General features: G+C 60.9%; 1 protein-coding gene across 2 annotated transcripts; it reads left to right on the plus strand.

Moving 5' to 3' along the window:
• Positions 1-510: 510 nt before the first annotated feature.
• On the plus strand, positions 511-19,373 carry LOC144258082 (signal transducer and activator of transcription 5B-like). Of its 2 annotated transcripts, XM_077806422.1 has the most exons (18): positions 511-648; positions 7,631-7,787; positions 8,262-8,351; positions 8,603-8,777; positions 9,280-9,410; positions 9,505-9,656; positions 10,160-10,315; positions 10,898-11,077; positions 11,500-11,587; positions 11,664-11,786; positions 12,136-12,228; positions 12,759-12,965; positions 13,550-13,644; positions 13,735-13,865; positions 14,208-14,363; positions 14,690-14,741; positions 16,045-16,152; positions 18,589-19,373. In XM_077806422.1, exons 1-18 carry the CDS (start codon positions 521-523, stop codon positions 18,713-18,715), a joined length of 2,349 nt encoding a protein of 782 aa, XP_077662548.1. In that variant the 5' UTR covers positions 511-520; the 3' UTR covers positions 18,716-19,373. The 2 variants fall into 2 exon arrangements, with proteins under 2 accessions (XP_077662548.1, XP_077662549.1); XM_077806423.1 differs by lacking the exon at positions 10,898-11,077.
• Positions 19,374-20,020: the final 647 nt, after the last annotated feature.

Here is a 20,020-nt window from a genome sequence, read left to right on the forward strand (position 1 = left end):
GCTCAGCCCCTGCCCTCTGGAGAGCCAGGCCCTGCTAGGGGCCTCCAACCGGGCCCCAGAAATTGTGAGTTCCTTGGAAGAGCTAGACCTGAGCTCATTAGACATCGAAGTTGCTCCTGCCGTTGGCTTCAGCTCACCCTGTCGCACCCGTCTGCCTGGAGCAGCATCTTTCCCTTTGGGGTGGTGACAGTTGGTGGCTTTTCCAGTCACTCAGGGCCAGGCTGGTGGGCAGCTTCTGCTGCAGCCTCCGGCTCCAGGTTCCCTCTGCTAGTGCTTTTGTCCCCTCCCGTTCTTCACATCCCCTTCGGGGCACAGATCGGATCCTGTGCCCCACTGCTGAGGGAGCAGCTGTGAGACCTGCCTTTGACTAGACAGGAAAGGGTGTGAGGGAGGCAGACAAATTTCTTTTTCTGCGGGCACGCAGCCCAGAGAGACCATGACCACTGAGCGTGCAAATCCTCTCGAGTGGGGGAAGAACCTTCCTGGGTAACTGTCGTGTGCCTTCCCCAGGTTCTGACCGATGGCCCTGTGGATCCAGGCCCAGCAGCTGCAGGGCGAGGCCCTGCGCCAGATGCAGGCGCTGTACGGCCAGCACTTCCCCATCGAGGTGCGGCATTACCTCTCGCAGTGGATCGAGAGCCAAGCATGGTAGGTGAGCCCGCCCCGCTCCATGCCATTGTCACCGTGCCAGTGAAATTCTTCCTCCAGGGGCTGCATGGTGGAGCTGGGGGCCGGCTGCTGACGGTGCTTGTTGCTGCTTGCAGAAGGTTCACCTAACTCCCCTTTCCTCTTCCCCCTGCAGTACGAGGGGTCTAGAATGGTGCTGCCGCATGAACGCTGCATCCTGGCTCTGTCCCCAGGCTGGGGCGTGTGTCCTCTATCAAACGCTTCCCACCCCCACCCCACTGTTGGCCAATCTCTGTTTTATCAATTAAAAAAGGTAAATGCTGCTTTTGGCTGTGACAGAGACAGGCAGCACAGCCTAGCGGTCTGAGCACAGATCTGGGGCCCATTGCTGGTTTGCTGTGCCTCAGTTTACCCTTTTGTAGGCACGTGGGTTACATTAACCAGTCATCATTTGTAAAGCTTTTTGCCCAGTGCCATGCATCAGCCTTGCTACCTCATCAGCCTTTCTACCTCTGTAGACGCCACTTGAAGCTGCCTGGTGAGGGATCCTGCACGAGGGGAGCTGCCCACTGCGGCAGGGAACCTGGATGCAGCCTCAGTGCCTCCCCCGTCAGAGTTGGCAGAAAGGCATCAGGGCGGGGCTCGCAACTTCACTCAGCCCGCACAGCAGCAAGGAGTCAGCAGCTGAGGGGACAGCCCTGTGAACACTCAGCAGGTCCCTCTGTGTATGCCCCATATAGTGGAGGGGGCACTGGCATGGTGGGGAAGCCAGAGGCTTCTGCACCCCAACTCTGCAGTCAGACGGGACTCTCAGCCAGCCGGGGAAACAGAAGGTTTATTAGACGACAGGAACATGGTCTAAACCAGAGCTTGTAGGCGCAGAGAACAGGACCCCTCAGCTGGGTCCATTGTGGGGGTCAGTGAGCCAGACAACCACGTCTGTACTTCACTCCATGTCCCCAGCCAGCCCCAAACTGAAACTCCCTCCAGCCCCTCCTCCTCTGGGCTTTGTTCCTTTCCCGGGCCAGGAGGGCACCGGATTCCTTTGTTCTCCAACCCTTTAGCTCTCACCTTGCAGGGGGAAGGACCCAGGCCATCAGTTGCCAGGAGACAGAGTGTCAGCCATTTATGTACCCTGGCCCTTTGCTCTGCAACAATTACACCCCCTTATCCCACCACCTAGAGACTTAAGAAATGCATAGGGGAAACTGAGGCACCCCTACAGTATTCAGAGGAAACATTAAGAACAGTCCCGCTTCATCACAGTAAGTCAATACCCCTGACAGACATGGGCACATTTCCTTCCCTGTCACAGTTCTCCACCCAGCTAACAGGTAAGGTCCAGGGACACTCATCTTCCACTCTCCTCGCCTTCCCGCCCTGCTGACTAGACACAGCCATCAGCTCACAAGGCTGCCAAGGCTCATCCAAACTTTCCTTACCAAGCACCTTGCCACTCCCCACAGATCCCCTGCCCTGCCTGTGTCTCCCCCCACTCAGCTGGGGTCTCAGCTCCCACTGTGCTCAGCGCTGCCCTTGCTGTCCCAGTGGGGGTAGGCAGCGAGCTCGCTGCTTTCCTCACTGCATCAGAGCCAGCGTGAGCCCCCTCTCCGGTGTGCAAGGGGGCAGGGAGTATCTCTCTGTCCCACCCAGCCACAAGGGACTGGTTACAGGCAGGCAGCAGCTCTTCCCTGCTGCCAGCCAGGTCATCTGCATTTTCACTGACCATTTCCCTCTCTGCCGATTGGTTCCCTGGATTCAAATTCAAACCCTTGGCAGTTACTGGAGCAGGGCCTGGATCCTGTCCCAGAGAGACACAGTCACCCCACAACAGGGTCTCGCAGCTGGTATCCTGGAGAACCCCAACGACCAGCCAGCCTGACCCCTCCTGGGTCTGCACAGGGATCTGGGCCATAGGCAGGGCGAGGAGCTTCGTCCCTGGGACCCTCACCCAGCTCACCCAGACCCTCAGCATCTGAGGCTGCACCACCCAGGGCCTGACAACAGTTCTCTCCGTCCCAGGATCTCGCCACCCCAGGAATGTCTCCCCATTGACCATCACCTTCTGCTCCCACTGGGGGTCCGAGGGGCCTGGCCCAAGGAAACTCCACACAGACATATAGGTTGGGGTCAGGAGTGGGAGCTTGTCCACTTCCCCACCCATCTGGCTGATGGAATCTATGGCCTGGGGACCCAGCAAGGGAGCTAGACACCGGGGCTTTTCCGCAGGGTCCCCCTGGTTCAAATCGCCAGCCTGCTCAAAGGCAGTGAGGTGGCATCCACATCCCCCCCCCCGCCCCCAACCAGGGGCAGCAATTTAGTCTCGAGGTTCCCTGCGGAACTGGCCCCCCAGGGTCTATCCCCACTCACCCCTGGGGGGTCCCCTAGGCCTCTCCGCTCCCCCACCGCCAGTTCATGCTGCTGCTGCTTCTGCAGCTCTTTCTTGGGCTCTCGCTGTCTCTCACAGTCCTCTTGCTCTCTCGGACTCAGCTTCAATCCCATCCATCTCCGATCCCCCGATGGGGAACCCGATCGTGAAGACCCTTGTCTGGTTGGGGACAGGAGTCTTGGGAGTGCCTGGCTCCTACTCCAGCTGCTCCCAGATCCTGCTATAGCCCCATTTGGGGTCAGGAATCTGTTCCTTAGAGCAGTCATCCTCCTCCAGCTGCAGGATGAACTGTGCTTTGGTGAACTTCCCAATGTGCAACCCTCTCTTTCTGCACAGGTTTACAATGTCCTTCTTAAGGAGATGGTGATAGGCCACCACTCCGCTGTTCCCAAGTTGTTGTGGACTCAGAGGCCTGTGTGCTCTCAGCTCCCCACAGTTTCCAGGGAGAACCCCTAGTGTGCTAGCCCTTCTCGAGGTCACCCCCTCTTTGCCAAGGTCGAGCGGCAGACTCCTCCGCCCCTGGGACCGCTCACTGCAATCCCCAGGGGAACCCTGTTACTGCAAAAATCCTTCTCTCTCCCAGGGCCAAGCCGCAGGCTCCTCCGCCCCTGAAACTGCTCATAGCAGTCCCCAGGGGGACCCCATTACTGCACAGTCCTTCTTGCTGGTCACACACTCCCAGGGGTTAACCGCCCCCCGAAACCGCTCCTCTCTGAGCCTTCAGCACGCCTAGTCCCCATCAATCCCCCTTCGTTTTACTGCTCCCCAGTCACTTACTGCAGGAAGTGCCATCCATGGGGTGCAGTACATCCCACCGCTGCCACCAGTTGTCACGGAGTCCCTGGGCGATGCTCTGGAACTGCTCCCTACGAAGCCAGGCAGGACTCTGGGGAAGTCTCCTCTCTGGGAGCAGCCTATCTCCAGGGCAAGAAGCTCACCCAGCTTCCACCTTCCTGGGTCTGACCTCGGAGCATTTAGCATCCTCTGCCCCTCCGTGCGCTTCCCACAGCGAGTCCGCCCAGGCGGCATCCTGGGGAAGACAGAGGGTCCTGCACCCCAACTTCGCAGTCAGACGTGACTCTCAGCCAGCCAGTAAAACAGAAGGTTTATTAGATGACAGGAACATGGTCTAAAACAGAGCTTGTAGGTGCAGAAAACAGGACCCCTCAGCCGGGTCCATTTTGGGGGGCAGTGAGCCAGACAACCACGTCTGCACTTCACTCCATGTCCCAGCCAGCCCCAAACTGAAACTCCCTCCAGCCCCACCTCCTCTGGGCTTTGTCCCTTTCCTGGGCCAGGAGGTCACCTGATTCCTTTGTTCTCTAGTCCTTTCGCTTTCACCTTGCAGGGGGGAAGGGCCCAGCCATCAGTTGCCAGGAAACAGGGTGTCGGCCGTTCTCTGTGTCCAGACCCCTGCACACACCTGGCCTCTAGGGCTCTGCAACCATCATACACCCTTACCCTACCACCTAGATACTTAAGAACTGCATAGGGGAAACTGAGGCACCCCCACAATATTCAGAGGAAACATTAAGAACAGTCCTGCTTCATCACAGCAGTCTCAGAGGCTGAGGGGCTGTGTGAGCTGTGTGAGGGTCCCAGGGACGAAGCCCCTCGCCCTGCCTATGGCCCAGATCCCTGTGCAGACCCAGGAGGGGTGGGGCTGGCTGGTCGTTGGGGTTCTTCAGGTTATCAGCTGCGAGACCCTGTTGTGGGGCGACTGTGTCTCTTTGGGACAGGATCCAGGCCCTGCTCCGGTAACTGCCAAGGGTTTGAATTTGAATCCAGGGAACCAATCGGTGGAGAGGGAAATGGTCAGTGAAAATGCAGATGACCTGGCTGGCAGCGGGGAGGAGCTGTTAGGCTCAGGCTATCTGCCTGCCTGTAACCAGACCCCTGGGGCTGGGTGGGACAGAGAGATGCTCCCCGCCCCCCTTGCACACCGGAGAGGGGGCTCACGCTGGCTCTGATGCAGTGAGGAAAGCAGCGAGCTCGCTGCCTACCCCACTGGGTCAGCAAGGGCAGCGCTGAGCACAGTGGGAGTTGAGACCCAAGCTGAGTGGGGGGAAACACAGGCAGGGCAGGGGATCTGTCAGGAGTGGCAAGGTGCTGGGTAAGGAAAGTTTGGATGAGCCTAGGCAGCCTTGTGAGCTGATGGCTGTGTCTAGTCAGCAGGGTGGGAAGGCGAGGAGAGTGGAAGATGAGTGTCCCTGGACCTTACCTGTTAGCTGGGTGGAGAAGTGTGACAGGGAAGGAAATGTGCCCATGTCTGTCAGGGGTATTGACTTGCAAATGGAGGGAGCTACCCTGATCTCCAAGCAGTTGTCTGTGACCAGCCTTGTGTGCTGGGACCAGGGGAATGAGATCCCAAGCTGTGTGTCTGGGAAAGGAGAAAATGTGTCCGGCTCTTCTTTGTCTGTGGAGCAGACAGAAGGGACCTTTCAGCCCGTGATGGTTGAGGATCGTGCAGTTGTCTCAGAGCTGGTTCTGGATTCAGCTAAAGCCCAGGAAGGGAAGGGTCCTAAGTTTGTGTCTGCTTGGGAGAATGGCCCTGTAACTAGGTCGCATCCAGTTAGTGTCTATGCAAAATCCCAGAGACCAGACAATTCTGGTGCTTGTATTTTGCCTGTTGCTAGTGTGTTGTTGGGAAAGGGTGGAGCAACTCTGTCTAATCAGGGTGAGATCCTAGCCAGGGCACAAGGAGAGCAGAAAGGTGATTTGATCGTGTTACCTACTGAGGGTGTGGAAACCTGTAGCAAGAAGGAAAAGATTCCTGAACTTGTGTGTGGCAAAGAGAAGGAGAATGCTTCTGACCTTTTATCTAGGAAGTCTTTGAGTTTGCCTGAAAGGGGATTGTGTAGGAATCCACCGGATGGGCCAGAGGTAATTCTGGATGTAAGTGAGACCCAGAAAGAGTCTGTTGTTGCTCAGGAAAGTGTTCCTCTAGAGCAAGCCCTCGGTGAAGAGGGTAAAGGCAGAATTTCTGTGTAGGGTGAATTGTTGCATAGAGAAGCCCTAGGGAAAGGAATCCTCATGGAGTCTTTCCAAGCAGTTTACTGCAACTGAAGGGTGTGAAAGTGATTTAATCAAGAAAGTTTCAGTTCCTAACAGCCAGAAATTTTCTGTTGTGAATGGATCCACTGACTTTCCTGTTGAAAGATCCAGTGTGGATAGCTTTGAGAAGGTCTCAGATGAAATGAAAGCTGTTAAGAAAGTTAAACAGTCCTATAACCAAGTGGCTGTATCTGGCCAGCTTGTTGGGGAGACAAGGTTGTTGAGAAAGGAATGTCTCCATGCTAGTTCTGTAAGTGAACAGTATGTGGCCCAGGTCAAGATGAGGCCTCTTAACCAAGAGAGCGCGAATTGCAGCCCTCCAGACTGGAGCGCTGGGAGAAGACCCGATCCCAGTTTGACCCCCGGGGGTTTTGGGGTGGCCAAAGGGCACGGGCCGCATAAACCTTCCCACATGCGGTATGCGAGTGCTATCGACCACCTCCGACCTAAGGGAGGGCATGAAACTGGAAGGGCCTGGTGTAACTCCCACCAAGGAACGGGAGAGATGCTGGGGCATCCATGGGAACGCTGGTGGCTTCGAACTTCCCCAGGTCACTGGCTAAAGTGACCCCACTCAGTTTGGTCTTGAAGGGGGAGAGATGTGACGAAGTGGGACTGTTCTTAATGTTTCCTCTGAATATTGTAGGGGTGCCTCAGTTTCCCCTAAGCAGTTCTTAAGTCTCTAGGGGGTGGGATAAGGGTGTATGATCATTGCAGAGCCCTAGAGGGCAGGTGTGTGCAGGAGTCTGGACACAGAGAATGGCCAACACCCTGTTTCCTGGCAACTGTTGGCCTGGGCCCTTCCCCCCTGCAAGGTGAGAGCTAAAGGGTTAGAGAACAAAGGGATCCGGTGACCTCCTGGCCCGGGAAAGGGACAAAGCCCAGAGGAGGGGGTTTGGAGGGAGTTTCAGTTTGGGCTGGCTGGGGACGAGGAGTGAAGTGCAGACGGGGTTGTTTGGCTCACTGACCCGCAAAATGGACCCAGCTGAGGGGTCCTGTTCTCTGCACCTACGAGCTCTGGTTTAGACCATGTTCCTGTCATCTAATAAACCTTCTGTTGTACTGGCTGGCTGAGAGTCACGTCTCACTGCAGAGTTGGGGGCAGGACCCTCTGGCTTCCCCAGGACCCCACCTGGGTGGACTCGCTGTGGGAAGCGCACGGAGGGGCAGAGGATGCTGAAAGCACCGAGGTCAGACCCAGGAAGGGGGAAGCTGTGTGAGCTGGGTGTCCTGTAGACAGGCTGCTCACAGCGAGGAGACTTCCTCAGAGTCCTGCCTGGCTTCATGGGGAGCAGTTCCAGAGCATCGCCCGGGGACACCGTGACAGTGGGGGAAGAGGGGCAGGCATAGGGGGCAGGTGCAGGGCTGGGGGGCGGGCTTGGGATGGGGCTTTGCTCCCATTCGCTCTGGGCTTTGTGTGGTGGGTTGGCTGGATCATCCCAGTTGGCTGAGGGATGGACGCAGGGGGGCCTCAGTTGTGGGGGGTTGCGTTCCCGCAGCAGATGCAGTCCCTGTGCCGAGTTGGGCCCTCCGCCCACCCCCTGTCTCTCTCTGTGCCAGGGACTCCATCGACCTCGATAACCCCCAGGAGAACCTCAAAGCCACCCAGCTGCTGGAGGGGCTGATCCAGGAGCTGCAGAAGAAGGCAGATCACCAAGTGGGTGAGGACGGGTTCTTGCTGAAGATCAAGCTGGGGCACTATGCCACTCAGCTGCAGGTCAGTGCCCAGAGCCGCAATGGGGCGGCCTTTGCCCTCGTGTCCTGCCAGGGGCCGGTCACTCCCACTGGCCGCTCCCCCGTGGGCTGGCCAAGCCTGGCGCGTAGTAAGGGTCTGGGACAGCGGCAGAGTGTGTGATGGCAGGTGCCTGGTGCCCGTCGCTCCCCTCTCCTCACCGCGTGGGACCAGCGCATCGCTGAGCCCCTCTGTCACCTGGCATGTCGCAGCCCCCCCAGCCGCTTCCGTCCCCCGCAAGGCCAAGGGGAGCTGCTGTCCTGGCACAGGCTGGCTGGGGTGACCCCCATCCTCCCCCACGTGGCCTGGGAGCAGGGATGCTGGCAAGGTAGGTTAGGGCAGGAGCAGCCCCCCCGCCCAGTGCCCATGGCACCCCTTTTCCCCCAGCCTGGGCCGGTGAGAGCCCCTGACTAGCCCCGCTCTGCGCCTGGCTCAGGGCCTTTGCTTTCCCTGCTGCAGAACACGTACGACCGGTGCCCCATGGAGCTGGTACGCTGCATCCGCCACATCCTGTACCATGAGCAGCGGCTGGTTCGGGAGGGCACGAACGTGAGTAGCCAGGCAGGGGGGCCTTGTCTCTCTCCCCATCTTTCTGGGGCCCCAGGGACACTGCCCCAGCCCAGCCCCAGCGCTGACTCTGCTGGGATCACCCTGGGGCCCCGCACCCCACCCCATGGCGTGAGCCTCGGCCTCCGTGCTGTGGGGCCCGTCGCTGCCCCCCATGGCAGCCCCTGCAGCCCGGCCTCTCCCTGCCCCAGGCATGGGGGGCACAGCACTGACCTGGCGCCCTCTCTCTGCAGAGCCCCTCCCCGGCCAGCAGCCTGGCGGACGCCATGTCCCAGAAGCACCTGCAGATCAACCAGACCTTCGAGGAGCTGCGCCTCGTCACCCAGGACACAGAGAACGAGCTGAAGAAGCTGCAGCAGACGCAGGAATATTTCATCATCCAGTACCAGGAGAACATGCGCCTCCAAGGTGGGGAGATGGGGGGCGCTCGAGCCATGGGGAGAGGGAGGGGCCGTGGGGTTGGACTGCTGGGGGCAGGGACCTGCCCTGAGATCCCGTCCTTGGGGAGACACCAGCCCGTGCCAGCAAACGTGCCGAAGCACTTGCCCCGTCCCAGCTGCCGAGGGGGCGCCAGGCCCTGGGCTCCGGCTGGGTTCGGCGGGGGCTGCAGCTGGCACGGGGGAGACTCTGCCATAGCATCTGGGGGGGCATCATCTCACCCACCTGCCCACCGCACCCCCATGAGGAGGCTGCAGGTATCTGAGCACTCCCAGGACGGTTCCCCTCCCCTCGCAGTCCCATGGGAGTCCCCAGCTCAGCACCGCCCCACCGGCTCCGTGGGGCCCGGGGAGCGAGTCTCCCCCCACCCCAGGGGCAGGCCTGGCGCAGGGGTTCTGGGGATGCCACCGAGGGTCGGGGAGCCCCCGGGGCAGGCGGGGCTCAGGCCTAACGCTCTTGGCCTCCTCCCCAGCCCAGTTCTCCCAGCTCTCCCAGCTGGGCCCCCAGGAGCGCATGTCCCGCGAGACGACGCTGCAGCAGAAGAAGGCGTCGCTGGAGGCCTGGCTGCACCGGGAGGCCCAGACACTACAGCAGTACCGAGTGGTGAGTGCCGACCCGGGGGCCCCCACTCCCTGCCCTGGTGCTAGCAGGGGGCGGTGACGCCCCCGTCCCCCGCTAACAGCCCGTCCCCTCACAGGAGCTGGCAGAGAAGCACCAGAAAACCCTGCAGCTGCTGCGCAAGCAACAGACGACCATCCTGGACGACGAGCTGATTCAGTGGAAGCGGCGGCAGCAGCTGGCGGGGAACGGCGGCCCTCCTGAGGGCACCCTGGACGTGCTGCAGTCCTGGTGCGTCCCCCCTCCCAGCGCTGCCGGGAACGGGGCTCGCGGCCCTGTGGGAAATGGGGACTGGGCACCCGGGAGCTGCCGCTTGGCCCCATGGCAGCTGGCTGGGAAACCAGCGAACGGTGCCGCCGGCAGCAGGGAATCCGGGGGAGTCACCGTGCTGCCCTGGGTCGCAAGAGGCAGCCCCGGGGGTGACCCTGGTGGGTGACACTGCCCTCGCTGGCGTTGTTAGTCCAGGGCACCAGGGGTCACCTGCCCCCATCGCCAGGGACGTGGGACTGGATTCCTGGGGCGGCTGAGCTCCCCACATGGCTAGGCTAAGGCCGGACCGCTCCAGCCTGTGTTGGCCTGGCTCGGCCTGGACACCGCGGCCTGGGGGTCCCCGTGGGGGAGGCACAGACAGGGAGCCCCATGACCAGCAGACACGGGACGCCACGGCCTGGGGCTCTGTGATGTCCCTGGGCCTTGCCAGAGGGCTGACCTGGCCCGGGGGCCCCTTGCCCCAGGTGTGAGAAGCTGGCCGAGATCATCTGGCAGAACCGGCAGCAGATCCGTCGGGCCGAGCACCTGTGCCAGCAGCTGCCCATCCCGGGGCCCGTAGAGGAGATGCTGGCTGAGCTCAATGGCACCATCACAGACATCATCTCCGCCCTGGTGACCAGGTAATAATGCAGGGGGCAGAGCTGGGCTGTGTCTGACTGCCCCACACGGGCTGGCAGAGCCAGGCTGGGTCTGGGCCCGTCTGCCTCACACGGGCTCGGGGGACAGAGCTGGGCTGGGCTCAGGCCCGTCTGCCTCACACGGGCTCGGGGGACAGAGCTGGGCTGGGCTCAGGCCCGTCTGCCCCACACGGGCTCGGGGGACAGAGCTGGGCTGGGCCATCTGCCCCACACGGGCTGGCGGGGCTGAGGCTGAGCTCAGGGCACGGTTGGGAACAGGCTCAGACTCTGACCCGACCAGGCAGGACCTGGGCTGCGAGGGGCCACGGGCCGGCTAGGTCGGGGGGGCGGGGGGGCCGCTGGCACTGCAGGCGGGTGGTGAGAGAAAGGGGCTCGTGGGGCAAGCGCTCTGGGTGGGAGGGGACCTGGCTCGGGGGCTTGGAAGGGGGATCTGGGCGCAGGTGCTGTGAGCCAGGGCGGGGATGTGGTGGTCTCGTTACCCCTCCCCGCACCTGGAGGTTGTAGCTCCGGCCCCGGGGCCCATCTCGCAGCCGCAGGCCCCATGATGCTGGCTCCTCCCCCCAGCACCTTCATCATCGAGAAGCAGCCCCCCCAGGTGCTGAAGACGCAGACCAAGTTCGCGGCCACGGTGCGGCTGCTGGTGGGGGGGAAGCTGAACGTGCACATGAACCCGCCCCAGGTGAAGGCCACCATCATCAGCGAGCAGCAAGCCAAGGCCCTGCTGAAGAACGAAAGCACCCGCAAGTAATGCCCCCCCGCCACTCGCCCGGGGCAGGTCCTGGGGGACACCCGAGCTGGCCCTGCTGAGCCACGCGGCTCCTGTTGAGTCCCGGGGTAACTGGGTGGGGTAACTGGGGGGCTCTGGCAGGACCCTGTGGGGCTGGTCCCTTGTTGTCTCTGCGTCCCATTGCTCACGTAGCCTGGATCCCCCGGAGAGAGCCCAGCCCAGCGTGTGGCCCCCTCTGACCCCCGGGGTATCGCTGAGTGGAGGGAGGGTCAGCCGCACGCCTGTGGGGCTGGCGACTGGCCCCTTTCCCAGCACCCCCAGTGGAGTCCCCGAGCTGCCCCCCATGGTGACTGTTGGCACCGCCCAGTCCCCCCCATCCCCCCTGGCCGTCGGAGCTGGCCCAGTGCCTGGCCCCCCTCACCTGCCTTTCCCGTTGCAGCGAGAGCAGTGGGGAGATCCTGAACAACTGCTGCGTGATGGAGTACCACCAAGCCACGGGCACGCTGAGCGCCCACTTCAGGAACATGGTGAGAGCCGGGCCGCAGGCAACGCCCCCGCCCCCTGCCCTCACCCGCCTCTCACGCTCTCCCCTGCCTCCCGCAGTCCCTGAAGCGCATCAAGCGCTCGGATCGGCGTGGCGCCGAGTCGGTGACCGAGGAGAAGTTCACCATCCTCTTCGAGTCGCAGTTCAGCGTCGGCGGCAACGAGCTGGTCTTCCAGGTCAAGGTAAAGCCGGCACCGCTGCCCAGGGCCCTGCCCGGCGCTGGGGGCTCCAGGAGCCCTTCTGGGGCTGGTGTCAGGCTTGGCCGTGTCGCCCGTCCCCAGGACGGTCCCTCCAGGTTGAGGGAGGGACACAGGAATTCCTGAGCCTCGGTCACAAGCTGGGGCAGCCCCGGGGGGCGCAGGGTCCGTGGGTGGGCATGGAGGCGAGAAGCACGGGGGGGGGCTTGGTCTGATTGAGAGTCGCCCAGCGGCAGGTGGGGGAAGGCGGCAGGTGGGGGAAGGGCAGGAGCCGGAGCTGGGTCCAGCCTCCACCCCCGCCCCACACTCAGCCCGGCCCTGCCGGTTCCCACAGACGCTGTCCCTGCCCGTGGTGGTGATCGTGCACGGGAGCCAGGACAACAACGCCACGGCCACCGTGCTCTGGGATAACGCCTTCGCCGAGCCGGTGAGCAGCCAGCGCCGCCGGGGGGCAGAGTCCCACATCCGGGGGGCCTGCCCCGCTTCACTTGGGGCCCCAGATGTGCATTGCTCTTGGGCCCCCCACATCATCAGGTCCCTTGGTCTGGGCCCCCCGCACCTGGCCCCTCCTGCAGCCCTCTCTGTTCTCGCCTGGGCAGTCTCCCATTCCTGCCCTCAGCTGGCCTCTGCACCAGGAGTTCTGGGGGAGGGAGGCACACGGGGCGGGCGAGGGGAGCTCTGGGAGTGGGGGTCGGGGGCGCAGGGGGCTGAGGGTCAGGGGGAGGGGGACAGGAGGTCTGAGGAGGAGGAGGGGAGCTCCGGGAGTTGGCGGCACAGGGGCAGGCGGAGGGGGACCCTGGAAGGGGGCGCAGGGGGTGAGTGCCACAGGAGGGGGGCACTGGGATAGTGCATGGATGCTGCTGGCTCCTGGGGCCGGAGCGCTCCCCGCTGGGTTCCCTGCCCGGGTGCGGCTGGAGCCCCCCTGACCCCAGGCTCCCGCGCTGCCCCCTCCCGCAGGGCCGGGTGCCGTTCGCCGTGCCCGACAAGGTGCTGTGGCCCCAGCTGTGCGAGGCGCTCAACATGAAGTTCAAGGCCGAGGTGCAGAGCAGCCGGGGGCTCACAAAGGAGAACTTGCTCTTCCTGGCCCAGAAGCTCTTCACCAGCAGCAGTGGCCAGCTGGAGGAGTACAGCGCCATGTCCGTCTCCTGGTCCCAGTTCAACAGGGTGAGCCGCGCCACACCGCCAGCCTCTGCCGGGGGGCGCCGGCTCGCGGGGCGACTTGGTGACAGCAGCATGGGGAGTATTGTGGGGCAGCAGGAGACCCAGGGTGGCCTGACCCATTAATGTCCTTCGACTGCCGAAATTCTTACCTCTGCCTCCCCGGCCCCGCTGAGCACCGTCCCTCCCGCTCCCATCAAGTGTTGCCCCCCCACACACTCCCCTCGAGCGCCGTCCCTCCCGCAGCCCCGGCCAGACATCCCCCCCGCCCCCCTCGAGTGCCGTCCCGCCTGCCCCCCTCGAGCGCCGTCCCTCCCGCAGCCCCGGCCAGACATCCCCCCCCGCCCCCCTCGAGCGCTGTCCCTCCCGCAGCCCCGGCCAGACATCCTCCCAAGTGATTTGTTCTCTGCCCCGCCCCGGGGGAGACTTATCAGTGCGGGGCTGGGGAGCGCTGTGTTCTGCTGGGGTTTGCTATGTGCAGTCCAGGCTGCTCCAGCACTGCCATGGATTGCCTGCAGCCCCACGGGCCGGGAGTGAGCCCTGTGGCATGACCCGCAGGCCTGGCCATCACCGCATTGGTCTTCCCCCAGGAGAACTTACCCGGCTGGAATTACACCTTCTGGCAGTGGTTCGATGGGGTCATGGAGGTGCTGAAGAAGCATCAGAAGCCTCACTGGAACGATGGGTGAGAGCCTCCTTCCCATAACGGCCGGCACGGCACAGCCCTCCCTCCCCCCCGACTGCCAGCCCCTCACCCCCCTTCTCTGTGCTCCAGGGCCATCCTGGGCTTCGTCAACAAGCAGCAAGCGCACGACCTGCTGATCAACAAGCCGGACGGGACCTTCCTGCTGCGGTTCAGCGACTCCGAGATCGGGGGCATCACCATCGCCTGGAAGTTCGACTCGCGTGAGTCAGGGTGGGCCGGGGCCAGCGCTGGGCTGGCTTTGCCGCTCCTCTGGCACCGCTGGCCGCTGGGGCTGGGGCACCCCATGGTTCCATCGGGAGTCTGGTGGGGAAAAGCTGACGGAACGGGGGCATCTCAGTCCGCCCTGCCGGCCGGCACAAGGGGACAGAGACATGGTGGTGACCTCCAGCCAGCATGGCTGGCGGGGAAGGACAGCCCAGTCCCCTGCCCGGCCCACCTGGGATCGGGGCACCTGAGCGCAAGGCCGGGTTTGCTCTCGGCTCCTTTGCCTGCCACGCCTGGCCCTTCGCGGGCCGGCTCACGCTGCCACCTTTCTCCTGTAGCCGACCGCAACCTGTGGAACCTGAAACCCTTCACGACCAGAGACTTCTCCATCCGCTCGCTGGCCGACCGCCTTGGTGACCTCAGTTACCTCAACTACGTGTTCCCCGACCGGCCCAAGGACGAGGTCTTCTCCAAGTACTACACGCCGGTTCTCTGTGAGTCTCTCGGCGAGCGGAGCCGCTGCAGCAGGTCCGCCCGACGCGGCGCGCGCTGGCTGAGGGGCTCTGCCGAGACCTGGCCCCCTCGGCTGCTGGCGGGGCTGGGCCTGACCCGGGCGTTGTGCGGCGTGGGTGGGGGGAAGGCAGGTTCCTACAGCCTGACAGGACGCGCGGGACAGCAGCCGGGCCGTGCGTGCGCTTACACCAGCAGGCTGCAGCAGGAGCTTGCGGGTGACGGGGCAGCGCTGGGTTGCAGGGGCAGGGTTCTCGCCAGCACCCAGCGTTCGGACTGCTGGGCTCACGGCTCTTTCCTCCCACTGCAGGCAAAGCCGCGGATGGCTACGTGAAGCCCCAGATCAAACAGGTGGTGCCAGAGTAAGTACTTCCCCGCCGGCATGGCTCTTGTCTGGGCTTCTCCCCCTCCAGCAAGCCAGGCTGTGCCCTCGGCGAGTCCGGCCAGCCAAGGCCCAGTTCCCTGCAGACCTGGCAGGCACCTGGCCCGGCCTTTTGGGTGAAGTGCCAGCAAGTAGCTCCCAGTGGGACTCAACCAGGGGGAGGCTCGCTGCCTTCTGAGCCCGCCCTGCACTGGGTTAAAGTCTGTTCCCGGCTGCGAGCGAGGGACTGACTGTGACGATGTGAGGATGTTAAGATCAGGCTTGACAAAGCCCTGGCTGGGATGATTTAATTGGGGATTGGTCCTGCTTTTGAGCAGGGGGTTGGACTAGATGACCTCCTGAGGTCCCTTCCAACCCTGATATTCTATGATTCTATGATTCTATGACTCAGTAGGGAGGGGGGAGTGTTGACCGGGGAATGGGCCCTGGGGATGGGAGACCTGAGAGCCTGTCACCTGAGCCAGGAGGGGGAGGGGGAGGTGACACCTCTGCCCAGGAATGTGGACAGAGACTGCAGCAGGGAACCTGCTGGGAGGGTTTAGTTTTCAGTTTGGAGCTGGGTGGAGGAACACAGGGAACCCCAGGGCTGGGGTCTAAGCTCCCTGCTCCCCCAGAAGGACTTGACTGACGGGTCCTGGGTGTACCCACAAGCTCTGTTTTGGACTGTGTTCCTGTTGTCCAATAAACCTTCTGTTTTACTGGCTGGCTGAGAGTCTCAGTGAATCCCAGGAAGAGGGGGGCAGGGCCTGGACTCCCCCACTCTCCGTGACACTGACACCAAGCATGGCTCGGCTCAGGTGCCAAACCGGGTCTGCTGGCCCCTGGGCCGCAGGCCCCCCATGTGTGAATGCGGGCCATGGCGGGGGGCGTAAGGCACCACGGGCACCCCCGCCAGCCTGGCCCAAACGGAACCCCTGGCAGCAGCACCATGATGACGAAAGGGAGCTAGAGCCAGGGCTGGGGCCAGGAGGACCTGAGCTGTCACTCCAGCCAGGGCCCCAGGGAGAGGGCTGAGCCTGCCCTGGAGCCGGCCCTACAGTGTGACACCAAGGCCCCCAGCAACTCTGCCCCCCGCTGCTCGAATTTCAGCCGGGGGGCAGGCTCCCTTACTGCTTTTAGCAGCTCCCTCAGTTCTGCCTTGTGCTCCCTCCTTCTCACTCTGTGCATTAGGCCAGCCCCTTGATATTCAGGGCCCCCCCCTGCTTTTTTCCCCATCATCGGGCCGCTACTCCCTTGTTGGCGCCCCCAGCCCAGCTGACGCGCCGGTCCCTCATCTGTTCCAGGTTTGCCAGCGCCTCCGGGGATCCCGCCGCCGGAACGGTCACCTACATGGATCAGGCACCGTCACCGGCCGTGTGCTCCCAGCCGCATTACAACGTCTACCCGCAGAAGTAAGTGCTGCTCCTTCCCCAGGCCTGAGCTGCGTTCCGGGGGCGAGGGGTTCCCCCGTGCTGGGGGGGGCGTTTAGCTGGAGCATGCTGCTCCCGGCCCCCCAGCGAGCCTATTCTGGGATGCCTCGCTCTGTCTCTGTCTGGACGATCGAGGTGCTAAAGGAGCACTCAAAGATGATAAGGCCATTGCGGAGAAACTAAATTAATTCTTTGCATCAGTCTTCGCTGTTGAGGAGGTGAGGGAGATTCCCAAATCTGAGCCATTCTTTTTAGGTGACAGATCTGAGGAACTGTCCCAGATTGAGGTGTCATTAGAGGAGATTTTGGAACAAATAGATAAACTAAACAGTAATAAGTCTCCAGGACTCAATGGTTTTCACCCAAGAGTTCTGAAGGAACTCAAATGTGAAATTGCAGGACTACTAACTATAGTCTGTAACCTATCATTTAAATCAGTTTCAGTACCAAATGACTGGAGGATAGCTAATGTGATGCCAATTTTTGAAAAGGGCTCCAGAGGAGACCCTGGCAACTACAGGCTAGTAAGCCTCACTTCAGTACCGGGCAAATTGGCGAGGCATGATTTCCCTTTACAAAAACCATGTTGACTATTTCCCAACAAATTATGTTCATCTATGTGTCTGACAATTTTGTTCTTTACTAAATGGTCCAACTTGATCATCATACACATTATAAGGAGAGTGTTCACTTTAGATAAGCTATTACCAGCAGGAGAGTGGGGTGGGAGGAGGTATTGTTTCATGGTCTCTGTGTATATAAAGTCTTCTGCAGTTTCCACAGTATGCATCCGATGAAGTGAGCTGTAGCTCACGAAAGCTTATGCTCAAATAAATTGGTTAGTCTCTAAGGTGCCACAAAGTACTCCTTTTCTTTTAACCAATCTACTAGAATTCTTTGAGGGGGTCAACAAGCATGGGGACAAAGGAGATCCAGTGGATATAGTGTATTTAAATTTTCAGAAAGCCTTTGACAAGGTCCCTCATCAAAGGCTCTTAAGCAAAATAAGCAGTCATGGGATAAGAGGGAAGGCCCTCTCATGGATTGGTAACTGGTTAAAAGATAGGAAACCAAGGGTAGTTATAAATGGTCAGTTTTCAGAATGGAGAGAGGTAAATAGTGGTGTCCCCCAGGAATCTGTACTGGGCCAAGTCCTATTTAACATATTCATAAATGATCTGGAAAAAGGGGTAAACAATGAAGAGGCAAAATTTGCAGATGATAGAGAACTACTTAAGATAGTTAAGTCCCAGGCAGACTGTGAAGAGCTACAAAAGGATCTCTCAAAACTGGGTGACTGGGCCACAAAATGGCAGATGAAATTTAATGTTGATAAATGCAAAGTGATGCACATTGGAAAACATCATCCCAACTATACCTAGACAATGATGGGATCTGAATTAGCTGTTCCCACTCAAGAAAGAGATCTTAGAGTCATTGTGGATAGTTCTCTGAAACCATCCACTCAATGTGCAGCGGCAGACAAAAAAGCAAACAGAATGTTGGGAATCATTAAGAAAGAGATAGCTAATAGGACAGAAAATATCATATTCCCTCTATATAAATCCATGGTATGCCCACATCTTGAATACTGCGTGCAGATGTGGTCGCCCCATCTCAAAAAAGATCTATTGGAATTTGAAATGTTCAGAAAAGGGCAGCAAAAATGATTAGGGGTAGGGAATGGCTTCTGTATGAGGAGAGATTAATAAGACTTAGTCGTCTCTTTTCCAAGCTGAAAAGTCCAAGGGGAGATATGGTAGAGGTCTATAAAATCATGACTAGTGTGGAGAAAGTAAATGAGGAAGTGTTAGTTACTTCTTCTCATAACACAAGAACAAGGGGCCACCCAATGAAATTAATAGGTAGCAGGTTTAACACAAACACAAGAAAGTATTTTTTCACTCAACGCACTGTCAGCCTCTGGAACTCCTTGCCAGAGGGTGTTGTGAAGGCCAATACTATAACGGGGCTCAAAAGGGAGCTAGATAGGTGCAGGGGAGACAGGTCCATCAATGGCTATTAGCCAGGATGGGCAGGAATGGTGTCCCTAGACTAACCTCACACTTGGTAAGGCAAGTCACATCTGTGGCATCTTTTCACGTATTTATACCTGCTCCTGTATTTTCTACTCCATGCATCTGATGAAGTGGGTGTTAGCCCACGAAAGCTTATGTCCAAATAAATTTGTTAGTCTCTAAGGCGTCACAAGGACGCTTCATTGTTTTCCCTAGCTTCGGTTTGCCAGAAGCTGGGAACGGGTGCCGGGGGATGGATCACATGATGATTCCCTGTTCTGTTCATTCCCTCTGGGGCACCTGGCATTGGCCACCATCGGAAGACAGGACGCTGGGCTAGATGGACCTTTGGTCTGACCCAGTCTGGCTGCTCTTATGTAGGTCTCTCTCTCTCTCTCAGCTCCGACTCCGTCCTGGATCCCGAGGGCGAGTTCGACCTGGACGATACAATGGACGTCGCGCGACACGTGGAAGAGCTTCTCCGGCGGCCCATGGACACTCAGTGGATCCCCCACAGCCAGTCGTGACCCTGCGCCATGGTACGGCCCCGGCCCGGCAGCCGTGTCCCTGGGAGACGATCCAGGGCGCGTGCCCCGTGGAGAGCAGCCCTGTGTTGGGGTCTCTGTGCGTGGGCCCCTGTGTGGGGGGTGCTCGTCCGGGGACTTTGCTCTGCGCCAGCTGCAGCGTTGCCGTCATTGGCTGCATCTGTGGGGTCCCCAGCTCTGGCAGGGCCCCTCCCCCTCGCTCAGCGCTCCTCCCCTGCCCTGGCAGAGCTGCCTCTCTCGGGGGCGTGGGGGACGTGGCCCAGCCCAGCCTCCCCCCGTAGCAGCCACCTTGGTTTCTTTATCGAGATCGTCCTCTGCCCTATCCTCCCCCGACACGCACTGTACCTTACGGGGAGACGACATGATCCCAGCGGGCCCCAGCCCCAAAAGCCAGGCAGGGGGTTGAAGAGCAAGAGGCAACCCTGGAGCAGCCCCTGTTCTGGGAGGGGAAGGCTGGGCAGCAGCCTGGGGAGGGACAAGCAGGGGTCTCTGACCCCCTTCCCCCCATGGGCTCATCCCTCCCCTCCCCCTGCTGGCCCTTAGGTGATACCCCCCTTCCTTGTAGCAGCAGGGGAAGGGGGATTCCCCTCTCGCCCCAGCCGTTGCTTCTGGCTCTCAACCACTTTTCTCTCGTGACCAACCAGGCAATAAAACTGATGTTTTTTTTAAAGCCAGTTTGTGAAGTGAGGCTCTGGGCCAAGCCCAGGCTGCTCCGGCCGGTGCTCTGGGGTATCCGTCCATCCTCAGCAGCACAGGGCTGCGGGCCCAGCCGCGTGCACGGGGAGCTTGCTGTTCTTAGCCGGCCCCCTGCGCGCAGCCTGCTCAGCACCAGCTGTGCTGGGGAGGGGGCTCGGGTGCATGAGGTCAAGGGGCAGGGGGGGCAGCGCTGGGGTCCCCCTTGTACAGGTGGGCGCTGAGGGACTGGCCCAAGACAATGCAGGATGGCTATGGCAGAGCTGGGCCTGGCCCATGCCCCATCCATCCTTTGCACTGGGCACTGGGCTCCCAGCCAGGCCACCCCTGACCCTGAGGGAGGGCGTGAAATCGGGGCATGCAGGGGCTGGGGAAAAGGAGCAGCCCCCCTGCTTCGGGCCAAGCTCTAAAGTGAAGAAACCCAGCTGGGCACTGCTGCAGCTTTGAGGCTCGCCACAAGGTGGCAGCACATCACAGCACTAGGGCCCTGCTCCTGCCCCAGCCCTGCGGGCGGGCACCCAGGGGTGCAGCAGGGACCCTCCCTGGGAGAGCAGCTCCCCTGCAGTGGCGCTAGGCCCTGTCTGCGCAGGGTGC

This window comes from Eretmochelys imbricata, chromosome 27, assembly GCF_965152235.1.
Source record: "Eretmochelys imbricata isolate rEreImb1 chromosome 27, rEreImb1.hap1, whole genome shotgun sequence".
Lineage (NCBI taxonomy): Eukaryota > Metazoa > Chordata > Testudines > Cheloniidae > Eretmochelys > Eretmochelys imbricata.

What these genes read in the sequence shown, in the direction of transcription:
- LOC144258082 (XM_077806422.1), top strand. Translation starts at nt 521, where the DNA reads ATGGCCCTGTGGATCCAGGCCCAGCAGCTGCAGGGCGAGGCCCTGCGC. An exon ending in AAGAACGAAAGCACCCGCAA is followed by an intron (nt 11,078 to 11,499) that starts GTAATGCCCCCC and finishes TTCCCGTTGCAG; the next exon opens with CGAGAGCAGTGGGGAGATCC. An exon ending in GTACTACACGCCGGTTCTCT is followed by an intron (nt 14,364 to 14,689) that starts GTGAGTCTCTCG and finishes CTCCCACTGCAG; the next exon opens with GCAAAGCCGCGGATGGCTAC.